We start from the raw sequence: 25716 nt of genomic DNA, 5'->3' as shown, positions 1-25716 counted from the left end.
TATTGCCTCTCCCAATACCATGCCAGTAATGGATAAAGGTCTGAAAGTACTACAATTCTCAAACAGTGTCTCCACTTCCTTCAGGTAATGTGTCACAAACACTGACTTTGATCTCCAATATGTTGAATGCAGAACAGATGTCAAAGACAGGCTACGGCAAAAAGCAAGTGAGGTAATGACAGGCTCTCACTTCATGCGCTTTCCCTTTGAGAAGTGGAAAAGTCTTCTCTGACTTGAGAGCAGGACTTGATTATCAAAAACCTCAATAAGTATGATAGAGCATTCATTTTGACAAGGGGTGAGACAGATCATTTACTGAACAACAAAGATGTGACAAAGGTCCTCTTATTTTCTCTGTCCTGTGAAGGTAATACCTCAAAGCTATTACATGGCAGAGAAATCTCTCCTCCTCTTCCAGTCCAAGAATGTACATATGGTTCTCCAGGACGAAAGAGCAAGGCCAAGGACCCAAATGATTCTCATTCTTAGCGAGAAACTGAAGAGCCAGAGAAGGGACTGCATCTCCTCAGTGAATCCCACTCTTGTCTATAGCGTGAATTTCACTCTCATCTTTCACCAACGCTAGAGCTATTAAGGGGGCCGGCCGGCTAATGCCCTTTTTTAAGGACAGGACTTTGATATTCATACCACTTAATAAGGTGACTTGGGATATCTCCAAACCGCATATGATTTTCGCCTCTGACCTTCGGTTTTGTGACGCCAGGGCGATTTATCCCGAAAATAACCTTTTTTCAAATTCTATCTCCTCCCTTGATATTTAATATTAAGACCTGGGATTACTACCATATATAGACCTGATGTAGACCTCCAATCGAATGGAGAGTTTTTTTTCTAAAAGTCCTTTTTTTGCTAGATATGAATTTTTCAATATGGTCAAAAAAATAAACCCTATAAATCACGAGAAAAAAAATTTATAAAAAAAAATACGAAACAAAAATTGGAAAAAGGGGCTCTATTTGATTGTTCTATAATGTCTTTCTGAGTTATATACAAATTCCAATGTTATAGCTTAAACTAAGTGAGAAGATAAATTTTTGAAGGTCAATAAGTATAGTTTTTGAGATACGGGCGTTCAAAGTTTTCCTTCGTATTTCTATAAAGACAATATTAATAAATAATGATTATTATGAATGTATATTTGTTTTTTGTGTATTAATAAACCAAAACTATTTTATTTATCATAATTTAATCATAAATGATGATCCCTTTGCTCATATATCGCAGTCTGGGGCACTGCTTGAGGCAAGATGGGGCACTCCTTCCTACGCAATTCTCTCTCTCCCCTTCACTAACTCTGCTTATTACAGCGAATTTTCTTCTTCTGTGTGTTAGCGAGATGTTTTCCTTGTATTTTCCTTTGGCATGATGAAATTCTTGCCCGAAAACAAACGATAACAACGTAATTGCAAGAGAATGTCAAGAGGTGAAACTCGAAGGCGTACACTTTTTTTACAAAGACAATTTAATAAATCATGATTATTATGAATTTCATATTCCATTTTGGGTATTAAAAACCAAAACTTTGTTATTTATCATAAATGAAGATCTCTTTGCTCAAAGATCGTAGCCTTAGGCACAGTGTGACGTGTGCTGTCAAGCAAGACGGGGGCGTTACTAAGCAACCCTCCCCTCTCTCTTCACTAACTACGCATATATTATGATATTCTGTAATAATACTTGAGCGATTTTTCTTTGTCTGTATGTTAGCGAGATGTTTCCCTTGTCTTTTCCTCATTGGCATAATGAAATTCTTGCCGAAACATACATAAACATACGTGAAAGCAGGCGAATGTCAGACGTGAAATGGAACGTGTAGACTACTTGATGTCTGTGATCGCACTAAATCAGAACTGGACTTGGTAGCTTGAGCCTGAAGTCTCCTTCTCGACTCGGGGAATGTCTACAGATGCCATTTCTCCCAATTTCTTTGACAATAATTATCAAAATTTACGATAATAGAAGAAATATTGCATTTTCTTGTACGGATCAATGTTTTAGGCTTATTGAGTTACGTTAACTAATTACCCTGTAACTACAAAAGTAAGAGGAATTTTGACGAAATATTTCTTATACGTATTCTCAATTGCCATATGAAGCTCCATGAATTTTTTCATGACTTTGCATTTTTTGCCCTATACCTCCATATATAGAGGTTCCGGCCGGCCCCCTTAAAAACATTCTTCGTTAAATTCCTAAATGAAGTCAAACAAAGAAGTTCATTAGAAGTGTTGGAAAGCACTTTAGGAAGACATCCCAATTACATGCTACACAGTCCTTTGGAACTTTTGAGGTTTCAAAAGACTGAATTAGGTCCAGCAGATCACTGTTGGGGGAAAGATCAAGACCCCCTGCTTAAAGACAGATTTCAGCATGGCTTGATATCTCTTAATAGTTGAGAGACAACTTTCTTGTGGGCCTCAAATAGAGAAAGAAGTTGGCTATTTGACTTATAGAGGTCTCAGAAGTGACTTTAGCTTGTTTGCACCATCTTCGGAAGACGCTCCACTCGGCCTAGTACACCTTGTCAGACGAAGTGCATCTGCATCGTGCAATAGCTTCCATAACTCTGTGCAAAAAGCCTCTTGCTCTGATGAGGCTTCTGACAGTCTGAAGTCTGTCAGGGCCCAGAGTGGACAGCCCTTGATTATAATGATGGAAAAAGGAGTTGTCTGAGCAGACTTCTTTTGAGGACGGAGTCTCGGAAAGTCTAGCAACGCGTGAAGAGAGCTGGGAACCACTCCTTCCTCAGCCAGAATGGAGCTACCAAAGTTGGGTAAACATTTTGATGTGATGTAACTTGACTTTGTTGAGGACCTCCCTGATCATCCCGAAGGGAGGGAAGGCATAAGCGCCCAGCCCCAACCAGTCCAACAGCATTGCATTCACTGACCAAGCTGGGGGATCTGGGGCTGGCAAGCAAAACAATTTGAGACTAATGTCCTTGGAAGTGGCAAAAGGTCTACTGACAGTCTTTCCCAAGTCTTCCACAGGTTGAGGCATACTCTTGAATCCAATGTCCATTCTGACGGAAGAACCTGATGACCCCTGCTGAGTTCGTCCACCTGAACATTCATACTTCCTTGAACAAATTGGGGAACGAGGCTGACCTGATTTTACTATGTCAAAAGAAGATCCCAAGTCATCAAGAACATTTTCAAACTTAAGACAAGGCTGTGGAACTGTTCGAATGAATCACAACTACTCGGCCTGATACTAGCTGCACGAACTCCTAAAGGCTCAGATAAATTCCCAGTAACTCTGATACTGATATGGGGTGCTTTTTGAGCTTCTACCCATCTGAGTAAAAACTGTAGGCTGGAGTGCAGAGGATGAAGGAATACCCCCTCTTGAGGTCTCTCCCTCAAAAGCCACCAAGAGAGATCCTCCTCGGTTTTGTCGGTAATAGGGAAAACTTCGAATAGGGGTGTGTTTCCTGCACCAATTCACCTTGAGAAAGAAGTGCAGTGTCCTCATGTGAAATCTTCCTAGCTTCAATTACTGCTCCACTGATGAAAGGGTCCCCAGCAGACTCATCCACTGCACTGCTGAACAAGACGAACAGGTGAGGAACTTCTGAACCATCAGGAGACACAACTCCACTCTTTTCAAGGAAAGAAAAGCCCAAATTATCTGTGTTCAGTCATCATCCCCAAATGGAGAATACTCTGAAACAGTTAATTGTAATTTCATTCTGTTGATTACCATGCCTAACGATTGTGTTAAGCAGAGTGTCCTCTTCAGATCCTTCACACACTGGCTTTCCAGAGAGGCACGAAGAAGGCAGTTATCTTAATAAGAGAGGCATTGATTCCCAGCAGGTGTACCCATTGACCTAGAGGGGGTCAGAACTCTGGTGAATACTTGAGGTGCTGTTGACAGTCCGAAGCACAGCACCCGAAACTGGAACACTTTGCTCTGAAAGACAAAATGCAGGCACTTCCACGAGTTTTGATGGATCGACCATCCAATTATCCCTGGCGAGGCGAAGCAAAGCTCGTACTGACCTTGTTTCCATTTTGAATTTCATCTTCAAAACAGAATTCAGGGTGCTGGCATCTGGGATGGGCCTCAGGGCCCCAAATGCTTTGGGTACTGCAAACAGCCTGTTGTAGAAACCCTCCTGACTGGTTGATGACCTCCTCTACTGCTGCTTTCTGAATGAGCACCTCTACTTCTGCCTTGAGGGCTGAAAACCTCTCTGAGCTGATGGAGTATGTTGTCAACTTGATGGGAACTTTGGAAAGGGAAGGTCTTTACTTTAAAGGAATGGAGTAGCCTACAAGAAGTACCTGTACAACCCAGGCATCTGCACCCCTGCGACTCCATTCCTCCCACAAATTATGTAGCCTGGCATCTATAGGCATATGAAGAACCAACAACTCACTTGGAAGAGGGCTTAGTTGTGGGTTTTCTTACGGACTTGGCTGACAAGTGAAGGTTGGTGTGTGGCTTGGTGAAAGGATAGGACTTTCATCCTTGAAAGGGCTGCAGATGAAGAGGTGAAAAGGTCTGCCAGGAGCAGAAGTCTAAGTTAATGGCTTAGGGCGCTTGATCGACTGTGCCAGCAAGTCAGTAGTCTACTTCTTTTGAAGAGCTGAGAGAATGTCCTTCACTACTTCTTGCAGAAAGAGGTGTGTCTTGTTGAGCGGAGAAAACAAAAGTGCCAACTTCAGTGTCGTCACTACCCTTTTGGTTGTGAATGAGCCTCAAAGTTCCTGCTTTTTTAAAGCTCCCATAGCAAACAGGGAAGCAAGCTTGACTGCACCATCCCTCACTGCTTTGTCAACACAAGAAAGTAACACCCCCCCCCCCCCCCCCCCCCCCCCCCCCCCACCCCCCCCCCCACAACCAGTCCACCAGTCCACATCAAGATCTTCAGGAAGACAAGGGCAGTTCTCCAACTTCTTTTGAGGAGCTTCGAGGGCGGGTTCTTTGTCGTGCTCCCTCTTACTTGATAGCCATTCTTTGACAAGATGAAATGACTTCTTAGGGGCAGAGGAAAGGACTAACTTGGGAAGAAGGGCTTCAGAGGGTTTCTTCTTCATCAAGAAAATCAAGGCCAGAGAACTAGGAGCTGGAGCAAAAAATCTGGAAAGTATTCCAGAAGAAACCTAAGAGGCCAAAGACTCATCCTCCTGTTGTGACTGGGTAGGATGGATAAGAGATGATGTCACAAGACGAGTTGAAGATGAAGTCTTTGAATTAAAAGTCGAAGTCTGTCAAGTCAACTAAGCTCATACCAAATGTCTAGTCAGCAAGAACACCTGTCATAAGTCGAATCCGCCAAGCCGCATGACGACTGCGAGGGGAGCGAAGACCAGAAACTCCCGTTCAAGATCTCTTGACAGGCGGAGGCAACACATAAAGAGGCAGTCAAAAAGCCACAGAATTACACCATCTGTGTAAACCAGGAGACGAAAAATCGTTGGAGTCGAACAACAACTGCGCACTAAACGATATGCCTTTCCAACGGCATTCAGTCAACACCTCAGGATCAACAGAGGAAGTGACTGCCCGTGGGCAAACCCCACCGGTCTCCCTTAGACCTCCAGTATGTCTTCTCCTCAAAGCGGGGGAGCGGGACAGTGACCTTCGTCTATGAGAACTGGTGAGACAAACAGCCACCCCCTCAGACTGCACTGTATTAACACTTGGCGCATTCACAGATTGCACTGCACTAACATTTGGCACATTCACTATACTCACAGATTTCTCCATGAAAGATCTCATGGATAAACCTAACTCCTCCATAGTGTTAGTGAGAAATTCACTTCCTCTCGAACCTTGATTCGAGGCAGACAATGGCATCAGTCAAGGCAACACAGTAAGCTGGCATAGGAGTCGAAAGCAAAGGAGTTGGAGGACTTAGAATAGGAGAAACAGGTCTAGAAGTAGAGGAAGAAAGAGGAGTAGAGGCCTCTGCCAACACAGAAGACAAAGAAGCTAGACTAACTTTACCCTCAGCTCCAAGAGCTGCCTTCCTCTTCATCCATTTCTCTTCATCCCACTGCTGACAGTACAGAGGTCCCTCATATTCGCAGGGGATGTGTACCAGCCCCCCACCCCCATAGTTAGAATCCATGAATAGTTGGAACCCCTATAAAAACGCTGAAAACGGCCTATTTTGTCAGTTAAAACTCAAGAAAAACCCACAAACATTTTTATACCTGGTTTTTTTAATAGTTTTATCAGAAAAAGTGCATTTTATGATGAAATTGATAAAAAAACCCAAAGAATTTGTGAATATTTCTCATAGAAAAATACAGCAAATAGGTGAATTTCCCATCATACATATACCTTGAATAGGCTATTTATAATGAAGATATGCCAGTAATATATACGGCGAGAATGGTTTTATTAACTTTATTGTCAGTTTATATCAATGCGAGTCTTTTCATGAATGGTGGTGGTTATCGGACCGCAGCCAAGGCTTACCTACCGCTAAACATCATATACACAACACGGACAAACCCAGCGAAAAACCAAGGAAAAACCGGTGTCTAACTGATCCCACAACTAAGGGATGCCCCACTGTAGTACATCACCGAATCACGGGAAAGTGAAAAAAACCATCCAAAAGTTGACAAGGAAGTCTGCATAAAACCTCCAATGTTAACCAGGAGCCAGCAGATATCAAATTGAGAGGTGCAGTGTCGTCGTACCCAAGAACCAGAAGTGGCCGGTTACCTGTCACCTACACCATGAAATTTTAAATTTTGGTCTGCTGAGGTAGGGAACCTACAGCTATATAATTGCTTGGTAAGACACTAAATAAAATTACAATTCAATATCATTATGTTAAATACAATTAAAACCACCTCTTCAGTCTAAATCTACAACATTTGACACTCCCATTCAACAGCATTGTTTTTTGCAGAGTCCTTTTGGAGCCCATCTCCACTGGCCCTCTCTTCATCTGACTACCTACACTTAAACTTCTCTGCTTCAATTTCTTTCTTCATTAAAGAATGAATGCCATATTGGAGTCTAGAAACTGAATTAAGTGGTCTGGTTAAAATACTATAGTCAAACCTCAGTTTTCGTACGTTTCTGTTTTCGTAGACTTTCCAACTAAATTTTGTCTCGGTAATCATACATTTCCTAAGTTTTTGTACACTCAAACACTACATCCGGGGCCCACCACATGACCAGGCCCCGTATCAAGCACCCAAACAAAGCATCCTGTATTCTCATGACCCATTCTGCTTTTGTTTGTTGTTTTTGTGCTTTTTGAGCTTTTTTTATTTGAGTTCAAGTGCTAAATAAGCTATCAGGGGGTCAAAGAAAGTTCCTAGTGCCAGCCCTTCTGTAAAAAATGGGAGAAACACTAAAGAATTTAAGAAAGAACTCATAGCAAAGTGTTGGAGGATGTTGCATACCGATCTCAGTAAGAAAATGCCTACAAGAGCTGCTGTTAGTGAATTCAAGGCCAGCAGAGGCTGATTTTAAAAATTCAGAAAGCTAATGGGCATACATAATGTGCCTACTTCAGTGATTAAGGACATGTTTGCAAAGTGGAGTGATGTAAAAAAATTTTTTTTGGAGAATTATCATCCTGTTACGAACCCCGAGAGGTCCGCCTCAGGTTCGATACTAAAATAAACAAAAAGAATTAAACACCAACAGTTGAAACTGGGGATACGAATATAGAAAGATACACAAACAGAACAAAGGTTTATTTACAAGCTTACTAACAAAGATAAATACAGAATGTTTTCTCCTATTTACATAAGTAAAATCTCACACTGCATGAACTGGGGAAACGGTGAGGTAATGAAAATACTTGCCGTCTTGTGTTGCAGCTGACGGAAATCAATCCTCGAAGCGACGGCTTCACAAAGGAGAACTATAACTTCGGACGTCTTCTTGACTCCGTATTGCAGAAAACAATGTCTACTCTTGATACTCGAAGGGCAGGAAACTCCTCGAAACCTCTCGGTAGGACGTTTCTTCTCTGAAGGCTTGTTCATCGTCGAAATACCTCGGTCGTCCACTCTCTGAGGATCTCTGCTCTCTGCTGGCCTCTAACTGATGATCTCTGCTGCTGATCTCTCACTGATGATCTCATGATCTCTGCTACTTCGACAGTCGTATATATATGGCAACCTGGGGGCGGGGCCTACCAGCAAACATCACAGGCTCCTGAGATGACAAGAACGTCTTTGAAGGTTCTCGACGAAATAATGCATCATAATACGCTGCGTTCCTCACAACATGTCGGCGCCTGTTGAGTTCCATACCTCACCTGACGATTCTAGAACAATCATGTGAACAGGCGCCTTCAACACGTGCACGAATACCTATTTGCTGCAGACCCACTCGAATATGTTTTACTTCGCTATAGAGCGATTACCATTATATACACTTTCCCCCAAAAGAAAAAAAATGAAATCAAATGATTTTATTTTTTCTAAAGAGAAACAAGAATCAAACAGCAGGGGAACAATTCTGCATAAAGCTCTAATACAGTTAAACACGCGCACCTCTCCCCTCACACACTCACTCGTGCCAAAACAGAAAACGGTCGTCAGGCTACTAATTCTGAAAAATCTCTAGAGAGGCTATTAGCTATCACATCCTTTCCTCTTAATTTTTAGTTTTCTGAACTATAATTGAAAACCTGGAACTTCTTAAGCACCTCCGAGTTTTTCTCAAAACCAACTCCTCTCTGTGACACCGTTATTACGAACACGGGCGGGGGCCACGGCACGGGGCGTTCTTTATAATTCTGAAGCAAGTTTACATGCATCCACTTTGCTCTACTCTTACCCATATCAATCAAATGATTTGGATTTCCCCTCTTCTCTGAAATTGAAAAAGGACCTTCGAACTTATAAGATAAAGAGGGGCCTTCTTTCTGGACTAGTACTAAAACTTTATCTCCCACACAGAACCTTCTCTCTTTTGCTCTAAGATCATGTTTCCGTTTAGTCTCCCCTTGACTTTCACTCATTCTCTTTCACTAGTTGCCAAGCACTTTCGTTCTCTTCCACTAGTTGCCAAGCATCTCCTAAATCGTTTTTATAATACTCTAGATTAGTTATGTAGTCTTCTCTACCTTCTTTAAGTATTAAATTACATTTCAACATTTCCAAAGGACCTTCAGCAGTGTGACCGAAAACAAGAGGTAACTTTTCTTCAAAGTTATTACACAGTTTTCGTAAACAACTCTTTAAAGTTCGTTGAAACCCCTCCACAATGCCTTGTGATTCCGAATGATAAGGTGTGGAAGTTACGAGTTTAATGCCTAACTCTTTCATTCTATCCTTGAAATATTTAGGTAGAAAATTACTACCATTATCATTCTGTATAGTACAAAGCAGACCAAACTTAGAAAAATAATTTAACAATCGTTTAACTACGGTCCTCGCGTTACAGCTTCTTATGGGTATCGCCTCTGGATAGCAGGTTAGTCTATCAATGATTGTCAACAGATATATACTCCCTCCCTTACTTTTAGGCAATGGTCCGACCATATCGATAACTACATTCTCAAAAGGTTTGCCTACTGAAGGAATATTAAACAACGGAGCTCTGGGAATTACATGATTCGGTTTCCCGGCAACTTGGCATTCATGACAGCTTAAAACATAAATCTTTACGTCACTCTTCATTTTAGGCCAAAAGTACGCCCTACTAATACACCTGAAAGTTTTATTTACTCCCAAATGTCCTTGCTCATCATGTGCTAACTTTAAAACTAGCTCACGAAGTTTCCTAGGAACTACTAATTGTTCTGTGATTTCCTCTTTACTACCCGATTTAGGCCGAACATAACGACACAAAACTTCGTCCTTTAAACAAAAATGTTTCCTTACACACATTATCGAGATCATCATCCGCTTCACATTAAAAAATTCGGGTTAAGTGTTTCATCCTCTCTCTGAAACTTGACTAGCTCATCCTTATTCAAAAAGTTAGTGCCTAATTCATCAACTATTACTTGATTCCACTACATTGACTACGTTACTCTCGACAGCTACACCTTCCGTTTGGCTATCACGGTCACCGACAGTCAGGTCTCTCAGCCACACTCATGCCAAGATCAACCTCGCCACCTCTATCATACTCGTTGGAATCCACCAACTCACTCTCGTTCGATTCCACGAACTCATTCTCATTCGAATCCACGAACAAATTATGACCATAGTCTATGTCTGTATCTAAACCTGACTTAGTTACTACCATTTCAGGCACTGGAATCTCACTCACAACAGCATTCACATTCTTGGATAAAGCTAAGTCATTACCGACAATAATGTCAATGCCATCAACGGGCAAACTGTCAACAACTGCAATTTTCACTTCTCCTGACACTACCTGACTTTCTAAATTCAACTTCAACAAAGGACAACGAACACAAGTGTTAGGAAATCCATCTAACATGACTTTTTCTTCCATATTGATTTAAGCCCTGTCTGGCACACACACTCTCCTAAGCAGTGAGACAGCAGCTCCTGTGTGTCGAAGCAAGACCACTTCTCTCGAATCTACTCCTCCAAGAGAGGAAACTACGCCTTCTGACAGAAATTCACCAAAAAATTTCCTAGTTTCTCTCATCACATCATTCATACTTGACAAAAGGTTAACTAGAGACACTGATTTCTTAACGTCCTTCCTTTCTACTGCACAATTTCTTGCTAAATGCCCTTTCCCATTACATTGGAAACATGTTTATTCTGAGCCACTGGATGCCACTTTATTCTTACAAACCTTAAGACGTATGACCTGGTTTTCTGCATGTATAACAGGAAAAGTCACTTTTACTCGCATTGCTATTATTAGAACTGAAACTTTTACTGCTTTGTACTCTACCAGACGAAATATTACAGGCGGCCCGCGGTTAACGGCGCAATCACTCAACGGCGAATCAGTTTTACGGCTGTCGTCAAAAATATTCATTAAAAAAATAAGGCATTTTAAAGGTATTTTTACAGCACATTTTCAGTTAACAGCGCCGCTAGCACCGTTGTCTAACGAGTTCATACATTTGTAGAAATGTCGTTCAGACCATAAAGGTTATGCAAATTATATTAACAAATTTTATGGAGAGTTGTTACGTAGGTATTAGGGTAAGACATATGCCTCTGATGCTGTTCTATGCCTAAAATATAGTGTTACATGAGTGCAAATTTAGCTATGGATGTGTCGATTTATAAATGTTCACGCTTTTGTTTAAAATGTGTATGAAAATGTATTACGTGTAAGGTATTTTTATTTCTGCACAGAAATACGATACAAAGGCAGCTTTTGAAACTGCCCTTCACCTTATCAAATACGATGTTTTTTCATGTTCTTTCTTGTGAGCCACCGCCTGCCGCTCTTCTGAAAATATTGATTTAAAAAAAGTGCAAATTAGCGATCGATGTGTCGATTTTATGAATGTTTATGCTTTTATGTTTAAAATGTGTATGAAAATGTATTACGAATAGGGTATTTTTATTTCTGTGCAGATATATGATAAAAAGGCAGCTTTTGAAACTGCCCTTCAAGTTATCGACTATGATGTTTTTTCATGTTTGTTCTTGTATACCGCCGTCTGCCGCTCGTCCCAAAATATAGTTAAAAAGAGTGCAAATTTAGCGATCGATGTGTCGATTTTTTAAATGTTTATGTTTTTATTGTTCAAAATGTGTATGAAAATATATTACGTAAAGGTATTTTCATTTTTGTACATAAATAAGATACAAATTAAGGCAGCCTTTGTAACTACGCTCCACGTTGTAAGGGGATGTTTTTTCATGTTCATTCTTGTCCGCCACTGTTCCGAAAAATGCATGGTGTTATTTTATTAATTATGCATCTTTTCCATAAATTCTTTAAAAAGTTATACATTATTTCACTGTATCCAAGAATATTGTATGTATTCTCATATTATTGTATCATAAAATACTACAGCAAATTTAAGCCAATATTCCATGGAGCGGCCAATGTTGTGGTTTGAAATCAGCTGGTGAATATGAGACTGAGTTTGTTTCACCATAATGCAATTCTGAGCGAATTCTCTTGCTTCTAGTTAGCATAAAAGAATATCTAGATACTTAACTTATATGAGACAAGGTTATTTTTCCTTATACAACATGTTTTTAGGTGGAAATATTTATTGATTATGTCTCGTTGTGAATGTGAACTAATTTTTTTTTTCGTAACAGATTACGTTGGCGGCATGTTTATTGCGTAAAAAATTATGTGATTCCGTTCGAAATAATCCTTTATATCATCGTAATACGAACTTTACGTTATTTATCTTATATCAGCTGAAACCAACAGTAAAATGTGTTCTTTCAAGCACAGTAGTTTTTATTAAAATGTTTATCCCAATTTTATCTACGGTTGTGTTTGATGGCATATGTTTACTGCAGTGTTATCCTTGTTGCCGATGTACGATAATAGTCATTAGCAGCTTGAACAGTTTTCTCAGCTTCAGTTATAACTAGGTTTAAATTTAACAGTATACTTCCCGATTGATCTTTGATCTATATTGATCTTTGATCTATGTATAGCGAATAAAGTTATTACATTAAGATATCTCGGTTCTATTCTATACATAATGCCATTTATAACAACTACAGTAATAGTGTACTGTAGTACAATTATTGAAATACAAGCCAAACGAATGTTATCCAGTTCGGTTGTACTTAGAAAAAAAAAAAAAAGTAGTTTCTCGTTCGGTTGTTCATGGCTGTACACATTCACGCAACAAGTATAACGTTAAAATCATATTTTCATAATTCTCTTTTGCTGTTATTGAACTTATGTAACTAGAAGATGGACAAAGTTAGGCCATTGTAATTTGATCTCTCATAAAATCGGACTATCGTAAGACTAATGATCGTAACTTGAACACTAAAGCTACACCTGTACGCTGTATAAACTTTATTATATCTTTACAAACTCTAGAATCCCAAAGGATTAAAGCTAGGCTTTTTTCACTTTACAGTATTAACAATGCTATAATGTACTGCTCAGTACTACTGTACAGTAAATTCTATAGTACTATACTGCATAAATACAATTTTACTTATTGTGGCATTACGGCGCCTTTGACTGGTCTAGTCTCGAAAGAAGGTGTGCAGTGGCTGTAGGCTTTAAAATCGCTTAGTGTCGAAAATCACTTATCGTCAACAGCCAGATACAAAACCCCTGCCGCTGACCGAAGGCCGCCTGTATTTCGCTTCTCATGAGTTAGACTATATTTGTCAGCTAACCTAGTTGCTCCAGCAAAAGATACTTCTCGCCTATCATCTATGTAAAGTTTAATCTCAGGGGATATGTTATCTTTGAAGTTTTCTAACAACACTAAGTTCTTCAAACCATCAAAATCCTCAACTTTAGCAGAAGTTAACCAATCAAACAACAGCCTTTCTAACTTCTTACCGTATTCTACATACGTAATATTTTCATCCTTTCTCAAACTTCTAAATTTCTTACGGTACGCCTCCGGTAATAGCCTATACATGCTAAGAACAGTTTCTTTCACAATATCATAATCATCACACTCCTCCTTAGACATACAACTATACACGGTAAGCGCCCTACCACTCAAAACTGACTGTAAATATAGAGTCCACATTTCTTTAGGAGAACCTACTCTTTCCATTAACTTCTCAAAACACATGAAATATTACGTTACATCTTCCTCATCAAACTTTGGTACTAATTTCAGCACTGCACTCATACCTAAACCATCACGAGTACTTTGCCTTAACCTAGCGATTTCCAACTCATGCATACGTTCTCTCTCTCTTTCTTCCTACTGCATTACCAACATTTCTCTCTCTTGCTGCATTTTCATTGCTTCTCTCTCTTGCTGCATTTTCATTGCCTCTCTCTCCTTCTCTTGCTGCATTTTCATTGCCTCTCTCTCCTTCTCTTGCTGCATTTTCATTGCTTCTCTCTCTTGCTGCATTTCTCTCTCAGCTGCTCTTTCCTCTCTCTCAGCCACTCTTTCATCTCTCTCATACTTTTCTCTTTCTTTCTTTTCGACATACTCACGGAGATCATTCCCCTCTAGACCTAGAAGCTTACCAGACTCAATAAACCCTTTCACCATCTCACTCATTCTGGTTTTCTATATTCTCCGTTTCAAACTGTTACGGTGCCGAATATCCTGGCAAGGTCGCCAATATGTCACGAACCCCGAGAGGTCCGCCTCAGGTTCGATATTAAAATAAACAAAAAGAATTTAACACCAACAGTTGAAACTGGGGATACAAATATAGAAAGATACACAAACAGAACAAAGGTTTATTCACAAGCTTACTAACAAAGATAAATGCAGAATGGTTTCTCCTATTTACATAACAAAAGTAAAATCTCACGCTGCGTGAACTGGGGAAACAGTGATGTAATGAAAATACTTGCCGTCTTGTGTTGCAGCTGAAGGAAATCAATCTTCGAAGCGACGGCTTCACAAAGAACTATAACTTTGGACATCTTCTTGACTCCGTATTGCAGAAAACAATGTCTACTCTTGATCCTCGAAGGGCAGGAACTCCTCAAAACCTCTTGTAGGACGTTTCTTCTCTGAAGGCTTATTCAACGTCGAAATACCTCAGTCGTCCACTCCCGGACGACAACTTGACCAGATTCCGATCAAACTCTTGAGTGCCTTTTTCCTCTCTTATCCTTCGTCTGTTCCTTCTCCTCTTATCTCTCTCTGAAGATCTCTGCTCTGATCTCTGCTCTCTGCTGGCCTCTAACTGATGATCTCTGCTGCTGATCTCTCAATGATGATCTTGTGATCTCTGCTACTTCGACAATTGTATATATACTGCAACCTGGGGGCGGGGCCTACCAGCAAACGTCACAGGCTTCCGAGATGACAAGAACGTCTTAGAAGGTTCTCGATGAAATATTGCATCATAATACGCTGCATTCCTCATGACATGTCGGCGCCTGTTGAGTTCCATATCTTACCTGACGATTCTAGAACAATCATGAGAATAGGTGCCTTCAACCCGTGCACGAATGCCTTTTTGCTGCAGACCTACTTGAAGAAAATGCATTTTCCTTTCTTTTAATATGTTTTACTTCGCTATAGAGCGATTACCATTACACATCCCAACAAAGATGTAACCCATGTCTCCATGTTTAATGACAATGCCATGTTCAACTTTAGGCAAATTTTAAAGAAACACCAAAAACAAATATGTCTGGAGAGTTTTGTTGTGCTACAGAGGTCCAGTGACTCTCAAGCTGGTCCTAGTGCCAGTAAAAATAGGATTGGGAAAGTAACCACATACAGTGCCACTAAAAAATGAAAAGAAGTAACCCCAGATAGGTTCTTGATACCTGATCCCCTTCCAAACATTAACCTCTCCTCCTCCCTCTGACCTCCGTTCCGTCTTCCATACGCTAACAAGAGTCTTCCATAAAGATAAGAGTGATGTTAAATGTTCACTATTAGTTTCATTAACCATTTATATTTATTTCTCATTATTTTTTGTATGTATTTTTTGTTAATATTTTTTGGGTTCTGGAACACATTAATAGTACGTGTTTACATTATTCCTTATGGAAAGTATTGTTTTGGATTTCATTGGAGGGTCCAGAACGGATTATGTACGAAAACTGAGGTTCCAGTGTATATAACCAGTAATGAAGGTCTGCTATGACTGGCTTTCTGCTGTACTATTCAGTAGTTACAGAATATAATTATCTATAATTTTTATATCCATGCAAGTGTAGTAAAATAAAAGTACAGTACATCATTCAACATTTACAAGCCAAAAAGCAACAAATGCATTACCATAGCTACTTACCTAGCACCCAAAACAGAGCAGCACCTGCTCCAACAATATAAAAAATGGGTAGAGATAGAATTCCCACTGCAGCATACTGATGAACAAGAGGTAACTCATGGCCACCTACTATTATCTTCTTTTCAGCATTTCTCAATGAAAGTACATAGCAAGCACCAAGTGATGCTGCCACAGCAACCAATAACAATGGTGATGTGATCCTGAAAAAGATGTGATGCAATAGAATTAAGAAATGTTACCACAAGTATATGGAAAATTATTTATTCAAACCTGACTGAACTGGAGAGTGCAAGGTGACCTTTAGAGACATTAGCTACACCTAATCCAACAGTAACATTTGTATTAGATAGCAGATATTAAAAGAATATAATCAACAAACAAACACAAACCAAATTATAAGATGGTTTGCCAATTAATGAAAATATGTTTGATTCCATGACAAAAATCATAACAACCTTGAATATACTTACAAGCAGTAGAGAATAAGTCCAATGAAAACAAACATATAATTTGACTGGAAGTAATCCACATTTTTTGTCACTCTCTTAGTCCATCGTTGAATATTGGGTGGAGCCTAAGAGTACAAAACTTTCATTAAAACACTATCAGTTTTTTAAGCAATTCATATTTTTCAAAGGTATACAAACCATAGCCTTTTATAGAAAGTTATATAGAAAGTGTTCTTCAGTGGGAGCTGGAATTGGCCACTGAAACTGTACATATCTTTTAGTAAAATATGAATTACTGTATCATAACCAGAAAAACACGAAACGAAACTAAACAAACTCCAGAAAGTTCATGATGCCATCAAATGAGTGGGTGCATATGTAGGTATGTGTTACATTTTGTTGCTTTGCCTGATTTACTGTACTGTACTTCATTACAAGTTTAGTTTACTCTTAAGCATTATTACCACACATACAAAGTAAACGAGAGAATATTTTATCACTGTTGATATTTCCTTCTGATCACTGTACAATATTTAAAATGCAAATTTCATATGTAGGCAAGACAAAAACCAAATAGGCGGTAACAAGTTCACTGACAGCATAGAATGAGTTTGCATACATATGTATCCTACGCACGATTGCTTTTTTTTTTTTTAAAGAATAAAAATGAGAAAGTATACAAATAAAAAATATAAACAAGAATACTTTTAAAGAATAAAAAATGATATTGTTATGATACAATAAAGTTTCATACATGCTTACCTGGCAGATATATACATAGCTAAGACTCCGTCGTCCCCGACAGAAATTCAAATTTCGCTCCACTTGCTACAGGTAGGTCAGGTGATCTACCGGCCTGCCCTGGGTGGCAGTGTAAGTGTTTACATAATAAAAATATGGAATGTTAGTCCATATATATAAAAGATTGCTTGCAGGAATGTGATCAGACTAGAGACGCTAAAGATGACGTATACAATAAGTATGTAGGCTAAGATAACATGCCGTCACCTGTAGTCATTCAATTGTTTATAAACATTAGTCCAAGCTCCCTGCTTGAGACAACTACGGCCTACGTGATCTGTAGCGTGTCTCATTTTGATTGTGTGTTCGTATGAAACTATGTCATCTGATAGTATGTTCATATGTTCGAACTACTGTCTGTTCCTTCATAACTTGTAACAGAGATGGTAGACAGGCAGAACAGAGTTAGCTATCGACATTAGAAGACCTGTACCTCTTTACCTAAGCTTTATCATGTAGAGGAATAGGATTAGCCATCATCATTGGCAGAAGCGATCAAGCTATCGTCATTAGAAGACCTGTACCTCTTTACCTAAGCTTTATCATGTAGAGGAATAGGATTAGCCATCATCATTGGCAGAAGCGATCAAGCTATCGTCATTAGAAGACCTGTACCTCTTTACCTAAGCTTTATCATGTAGAGGAATAGGATTAGCCATCATCATTGGCAGAAGCGATCAAGCTATCGTTATTAGAAGACTTGTACAATCATACCTGATCTTCACCATGTAAAACTTCAGAAGAATATATAATTTTTTATACTTAGTGTTTTCTACAAGAACCTCACCGAACCATGAGTTTAACACATCGTCGTAAAGATAATACCGACTTCGTAAGTGATCTACAAAACCCCAGACACTCCATTGAAGATGAAGTGCAATACCAACCGACTTAGCGTATAGATTATCGCAAGTCTAACATTACCTCATAGGGCGCCTTATCATACAAGGCACAAGCCCTAATATTGGTGGCCAGCGTACCAGAAGAACTCTACAACGTCCTACGAAGAAAAACCAGAATAATAAATCATGTATCATAAGAAGTCAACACGACGGAAGCAGCAGATTCTTCAGGCAACCTAGTATCATCGTTAGTGAGCGACTTCAGAAAACAATAAGAATTCTTCAACCAACTTAGTATCATCGTTTAGTGAATAACTTCAAGAAACAAAACCGACGTGTCTTTTTCCTACGACAACGCAAGCTTCGTCTCTCATTAGAATCATTCAAGAAAACATCGTTAGTGAGCGTTTCCGGCACTCCAAGAAACCAAAAAAACGAACGCGGTCTGCAGCATCGGATCTTTCAAGGGCTCGAATCATCAAAACAACGCGCACGGGGGAAACTGAAGCCAAACCAGGTCATCCGCTAAATAGAGAAGGAGGACCAAGGCCGTGTGTCGTTATCGGAACACCGTGACTTCCCACAAAAGCAAGCTAAGTACAATTTTTTATTCATTTGGAGTAAAACTTTGAGTGTTTCCTTTGCAGGTCGAATTTCGTTATTCCTGTGGCTGAAGTTACGAGACATTCTTAATCTTACTTTTTTACAGAAATTATCTACATCATTGAGATTTCGCTACTGCGAGTTTTTTATCTTTGAGTGTCTGTTTCCAGAAGTTCTACTGAAATATCATAATCATATACTATGTTAATTTTATCATTTTGGGTGATTACTAATCCCTTACGTAACAAATCATATTAAACAGTGAATATGCGTTTACGCAGTGGACGTCTGTGATTAGAAAACACACAAAAAACAAGTGGAACACCCGTACAAATCTATATAAATTAGAGGTAACACTATTTCGGGTCATGACAATAAATGCTCCTTTGCAAGTCCCGATCGCAGTTTTAGCCTTGAGTTTTTTTGAGTTATATAAAATATCGAACCTCAATGACTCAACTTAACTTTAAAAATATGGCTGGATTGCAAGGAATAACATGTCTGTAAAAACTTTTCATTCAGGCTAAATGCGCTGACCAGGATCCCTCACTATTTCAAATTTTAGCAAAGAATGAAGTACAAACAGTTAATATTGTATGCAGTAGTGATAACTTGTCTTATTAGTAATCGCTCAGTTCCTAATAGTTCGTCATTCATTGCTTTATACGTAACCTGCAACATAATGCTAAAAACACACAATACGTTGCGATGGTAATAAAGAGAAGGATCCTAATTATTACAAAAAAGAAATAGAAACAGTAGCCCGTTCAGAATCAAACAAGCAAACTCGGTGACTGTGTCACCTAGTCAAGCGGTCAAGGTCAGTTAAATCTGCCGAGTTTTCAAAGCAAAGCAAATTCCACACAATAAGCGACTCTAGCAGAGTGGGGAAAAGCGATGTTGGTTCATACATACCGATATCTTTTTGAATTAAAAAGGATTTTTCCTATGAAACACACGACCGTATAAAAGTAATCAGAGCAGGTTTTCGTTTTTTTTTAATACGTAAGTTATTATAAGTAGTGGTGGATAAAGCCGACTGTACGCGCCGTAAAAAATTAGAATATCTTGTTTATTTCTTTAGTAGACGTAATATCCTGTATTTACGGACTCACCGTCTGTTGTTCGAACTTCTCTAATGAGAAGTCCGGATAAGCGAGCGCTTACAGATACCTCTATAGTTATAAAAAACGTTGATCTGTATGTAGTGTAATTGTAAGATCCATCTAGGGGTATACAAAATATTATCTTACATCCTGCAAAAATAAGGCGTGTTTATCAAAGGAAAATCCTATAAACCTTCAAACATATTAAAATCCGTTTGAACAAAAATGAGACAGTTAATCAAATAATAACTTATATAAAAGAACAAATCATTTGTCTCATAAATCGTAACATTGTTCAAATGACCCAACAGAATTCTCCCACAACCGCAGTCGCACTTTGCACGCAAAATCTCGAGAAGCATGCACCCTCGAATGTCTTAGTGCGTGTAAAAAGACTTTGCTGGGAAATGAAATTTTTAATCCTTCCCGACACTCTGAAATATAACGATTTCCGCGAACAAAGCCTAAAAGTGTACATATCGTGGATACGGAAGTTATAAAGATCGCATTTTTTTTTTATTGTTTGCTAATTTTTAATCCCGCCCAACCAGTCGTAGATGAATCTCTCTGATAATCTATCTAAAGTAATATCCGTAAAGTCATTCAAGCAGAGGTGATTCAGCAGAAATTTTTTTTATCTTTTACCTGAATACCAGGAAGTTTCTCCACTGGCGAGTGATCTCTGGAAAAAAACGGATGTAATTTAACACAAAACACGGTCTAAGGACAAACATAAAGCTATTTACGTACCTTCGTATAGATTCTCAATGAAATTTCAAAATAGAGATAAATGACGAAGTTGAAAAATGTTAGTAATAGGAGTCATTAGGAAATCAAATAGCCCATATAATTTTTCCCTCAAACGTCATGCCATAAAAGATCGGACTTGGCGTATCTGCGCAGATTACGGTCGCTTAAACAAGGAAACGACTTCCGATAGTTTCCAGTGCGATGTGTTACCGACGACATCTTATCTCTGTTAGGTTAGAATAAATTTTTTTTCACCAACTTGGACTTACTTAAATGCTTTTACCAGATACCATTACCTAAGTGATTGTACCTCATACACCGTTTTCAGCACACTCAGGGGACATTATCAATTTTACGTATGCCTCCGGCTTACGTTGCGCCCCAATTACAATATAGTGTTTGGAGACTTTTAGGGGATAACCTACATGCCTATATGGATCATCTTGTAATCTTTTCTAATACCTTAGAAGTACATTCACATAAAGTAGAGCTAGTGCTACAGAGACAAAGACAAATAATCTCAGAGTAAAATATCTAAATGTGAGTTTTTTAAAACCGAACATGTTTATCTAGGTTTTATGTGTCTGGTCAAGGTCTTAAAAGTAGTCCATGGTAAGGTGTCGGCTATTCATAACTTTCCGGTACTTATTAACGGTAAAAAGAGGGCGGGGATACAGCACTTTTGCGCTGTAGTGGGTATTACAATCTTATGTAAATATGTAACTCTTCAATCATGACAGCTCCTTTAAACAGATCTTACGAAGAAGAGCGTAGATTTATTATGGTCTGAAAGCATCAACAGGCGTTCGATATCTTAAAAGCGGAAAATGCAGCTTACCTAACTTAAAAATCCCTGATTTAAATAAGGAATTTTTTTTATTGCAACAGACGCCTCAGACCAAGGGGTAAGAGGGATACTACTTCAGTAATATGATAAACAGTTCTTCCCTATAGCTTTTTATTCACGTAAACTAAAGCCCTCTGAAAGTAAATATGCAGTAATAGGCAAGGAAGGGCTAGGTATCTTTAACTCACTAGTACATTTTAAGTTCATAATCTATGGCTATCCTGATAAAGTCCTTACTGAACATGAGTCCTTTACCGAGTTTTTCAAAGGCTTTAATCACAGTCCAAAAGGAACTCGGTGACAAATGATCATTCAGGTTATTGGAGCCAAGATAAGATATCTACCTGGGAAAGCAAATATCATAGCTGACGCATTATCCCGCAATCCCGCACCATACTGCAAAGAACCATTAATTAGACTAAAAGATATAGAAACATCCGTGCCTATTGTTAAAAACCGCGTATCTAAACAAGAAAATTTCCTTAACCCTGAAGAAATTCGCATGAGCATTGAATATCTGGGTCGGAGCGCAGAACTGTTACAAACTGAACAAAGCAAGTGTCAACAGCGATAAGCAAAACAATAAACACCAAACAATAAACACTTCGAAACGGAAACAGGGTCAGCGGCTAAACAAAAACAATAAACCCTTCGAGCAGAAACCCTAAAGCAAAAGTATATTTAAAGTATGTGTATCAGAATAATGTAATCAAATGTAATATTATATGTAGGTCCGTGACGAGGAAAACCCGAAGAACACAGCAGATGACTAACGACCAGGTAGTAGTAATAATCTCTTTCATTACCAATCGTCATAAACTGGTTGCATTCCGTCATCAGGGTTCCCTACTATGTCACAGAAAGCCAAATCAACTAGTTTTACTGGCCTACAATGCTTGATATAAAAAAGCACATAACTAATTGTAACACGTGTCATGAAAACAAGGGATACACTAAGACACCTGTCAGTTAAGGGCCTATCCTGTGCCAAATCAATCCTTGAAAGAATATACGTAGAATTATTAACAGAATTACGAGTCTGACAGAGGGAATACACACTTCTTAGTGTTAATAGTTCCTTGACACGTTATATAGAATTAATAGCACTAAAAACAAACACCGCAATTGAGTGCGTTACGAATATTTATGAGTGCTAAATCAGTAAATATGGAATTCAACACATAATAATCTGTGACTCGGGTGGTGTAATTCAATAATAATCTCCTTAACACGTTGTGTGAATTCCTTTACATTAAGAAAACAAATAATATATTTTATCACCCAGAGTCAATCGGTTTGGTAGAATAACTGATAATTAAATAGGAAGTGTCAATGTCTTACGAGTTACAACTCGTGATATTGGATCCGAACTGGATTATAGCGGTTCTCGCGTTTTAAATACCTTTATCATTTATATCTTGTATCTATAGAATTGATGCCGCAAGTAGCCTTATACGGTACGCCGCTAGAACACTTTTCCACATATCAGGCCACCATTAATTTATCAAATATATATAAAAAAAATATATAAATAAATAAATATAAAAAAATAAAATAAATATGGATACAAGTGGAGTCAATATAATACACTCCGTAAGAAGTCGGAAGGTTACAAATTATAATAAAAAAGGAATCACGATAAATCAATAAGCAAAACGTAACCATTAAATATCCAAATATATATGCGTAAAGATTTGAACTCTAACTTAACGCTTTAGTAATGACAAATAAGCTAAAAGTTCACATATCCAAAACCTACTGACATATTGTCTGTCCCGGTGATTTATATTCGTAGTCAATGAAAAAAAAAAAAAAAAATAATAATAATAATAATAAATAAATAAATAAATAAAATAAAAGAGATTTTAAAGTCAGGAAGTCTAGAAGTGAAAATGTTATCTATGAAATAATCCTATATGAAATCTTATACAGGGCTAATAATATATATAGAATTTGTATGGAAACCTTTTTCATATAGTTTGAATAAGGAATATTTAATTTAACATAATTACAATTATGCAGATTTCCAACATGAAACTAACATATTGTTCAATTTTGGTACTGTTTTTTTTTTTCAGACATTCTTTTCGTGTGGGTCGAGTATTAAAAAGATAATAAATTTATCCTAAAGTCGTATTTATTACAGCAAGTAACATAACTCTTAGCTGGCTGAGAGTAATCTCCTGCCAAGTGACGACGTCATCATTGCCGTATCAGCATTTTGTTCCTTTAAACCTCAATAATCTGCTTACACAGCTTCATCTGTGTGTCGTCTCTGCTTGCCCAAAACAGATTGACTGGAGAAAGGAATGCTTAGCCCGAACTTCTCATGGGCAAGGCAGACGTTTAGGTCAAGTGTCTATCGGATATGCGCAATGCAACTTGCAATCATTTTAAAATTAATAAAACAAAATAAGGAAATAGAATTTCTATAACATCAAAATGAATTAATTTTTTTCTGAACCTCATAGACATTTAGAATTTAAGTATCACGATATGGATATGGATTATTTTACTTGCAACATTAGCCTATTACAATTCAAGTAAAATACATTCATGGGAAAATGATCACATTTTCTTGAAAAACCCAAGTTTATTTAGAAATTAGTTACATAGTGGGTTTTTTTTCGTTGCATCTCCTACCTATTAATAAAGTTTAAAATTAACCTCAGAGGATGCGCGCGAGAATTTTTGAATATGAAACTTTTGTTAGGGCACATAGGATCAGATTTTATCACAACTTAATTTCAGTTAGCATAGAGAACTACAGAATCATGATTAATCTTCTCTTTGACTCTTATGTTGCCTGGCAATCTTACAATTAGCTCCGTTTTCCACTTCTTTGTCTAGTAACTTACTACCAGTAATATCGAATTTTCTTTGAGATTCGTAATGATATCTATTTATTTTTTATAATTATGGATATTTTTACAAGTCATCATAGACTGGATAGGTTCACTCATTGTTAATGCCATCGGATATAAAAAGTTTGTACAGCGGACTCTTTTGAATTCCAAAATATCAGCGAATTCATGTGGGTTAAGTCTGGTCTAAATGGCTCTCTCCCCTCCCCTGTATTTGGATGTCGTCTGAATTTACTCTGCCCTTGTGACAAGTATAATTTCACTTGTAGGCTGATTAATGGAACCTGGTTACAGTATCCTGCAGTACGAGAGTTTCACATCGCAACTTCAAAAAATCGTTCGTTGCAGCGGACGACTACAGTCAAGTAACAACCGCCTACAATGTGAAAGGAATTTCATGGACTTCTTCGACCGACACCGTATCTCGTCGTTAATCTCGTTTTCATGCGGAACGCTCCAGCGACTGTCGGAATCGACTACGAAAGGGACATACTTCCGACGTTTACGACCCGAAGGATATTCAACTCTACTTTGCTGGCGAAGGACTCGTGCTGGGGATGTTTTTTTATTCATCGCGAACGTAATCGTGTAGCTTAGGATGCAGAGAATAAGTATGAGCGCAAAAATAGAACGTTGGACCCGCCCAGGCAAATTTTCCCCTTGTTTTAACCATTGAAAAAGGCCGTTTCATTGGCTAAAGGTGGTTGTCTGGAACTGTGTAATGGACGAAAAGTTGTTCGAAAGCTAGTTGAAAGTGAAGTAGTATAACCTCGGTCATGTATCCTATATATATAAAGTATCATGTATCCTATATATAATTGATCATAAATAACAGAGTCGAAATATATCTTTGCGTGTACGCAATAGGAATCTATTATATAAATGATCATAAATAACAGAATCTAAATATATCTTTGCGTGTACGCAATAGGAATCTTTAAAGTGCACATATATTAATCATAATTATATGAATCCATATACATATGTATAAACAAATCAGGTAGCCTATAATCAATCTGTTACCTTTTTTCTTACCAATATCTGCAGTTATTTATGAGTTAGTATATGAATTAATGAATCAGATATATAACATTTAGCATAAAAATCAACGAATCAATCAGCATAAACATTAATAATTTTATCAATTCATATATGAAATTTTTTATCAGTTATAATATGATTTTTATCATGTTAATCTTCATTCTATGCAATTATCAGTACATTAGTATTTTCTGTAGCATATGTATCTTAATGAGATGAAGTGAGAAACTGTATCATTATATATCACGTGATCACTATTATTTACCAATATCATTGTTTTATATTTTATTACTTGAATCAATTCATGTACACAATGAATTTTTATTTACTTATATATATATATTCACATAGTGTCTGTATCACACTCCTATAAGTCAAATGCAAGTCAAGTTTGAGTAATATTCAGTGGTTGGTTTTGGTAGCTGACCGAGCTAATGTAAGTGTTTACATAATAAAAATATGGAATGTTAGTCCATATATATAAAAGATTGCTTGCAGGAATGTGATCAGACTAGAGACGCTAAAGATGACGTATACAATAAGTATGTAGGCTAAGATAACATGCCGTCACCTGTAGTCATTCAATTGTTTATAAACATTAGTCCAAGCTCCCTGCTTGAGACAACTA

General features: G+C 38.0%; 1 protein-coding gene across 2 annotated transcripts in view; it reads right to left on the bottom strand.

The window, feature by feature from the left end:
• Positions 1–25716, bottom strand: part of LOC135220915 (prenylated Rab acceptor protein 1-like) — a 72127-nt gene that overhangs the window by 11001 nt on the left and 35410 nt on the right. For both annotated transcript variants that reach the window (XM_064258548.1, XM_064258547.1), the window contains exons 3-4: positions 16256–16359; positions 15786–15985 (exon numbers count right to left, since the gene is read on the bottom strand). In XM_064258548.1, coding sequence (XP_064114618.1) covers positions 15786–15985; positions 16256–16359 — 304 coding nt within the window. The remainder of the gene's footprint in view (positions 1–15785; positions 15986–16255; positions 16360–25716) is intronic.

The sequence above is a fragment of the Macrobrachium nipponense genome, chromosome 2 (assembly GCF_015104395.2).
Source record: "Macrobrachium nipponense isolate FS-2020 chromosome 2, ASM1510439v2, whole genome shotgun sequence".
Classification (NCBI taxonomy): domain Eukaryota; kingdom Metazoa; phylum Arthropoda; class Malacostraca; order Decapoda; family Palaemonidae; genus Macrobrachium; species Macrobrachium nipponense.
This window is presented reverse-complemented; position numbering and strand designations above follow the sequence as displayed.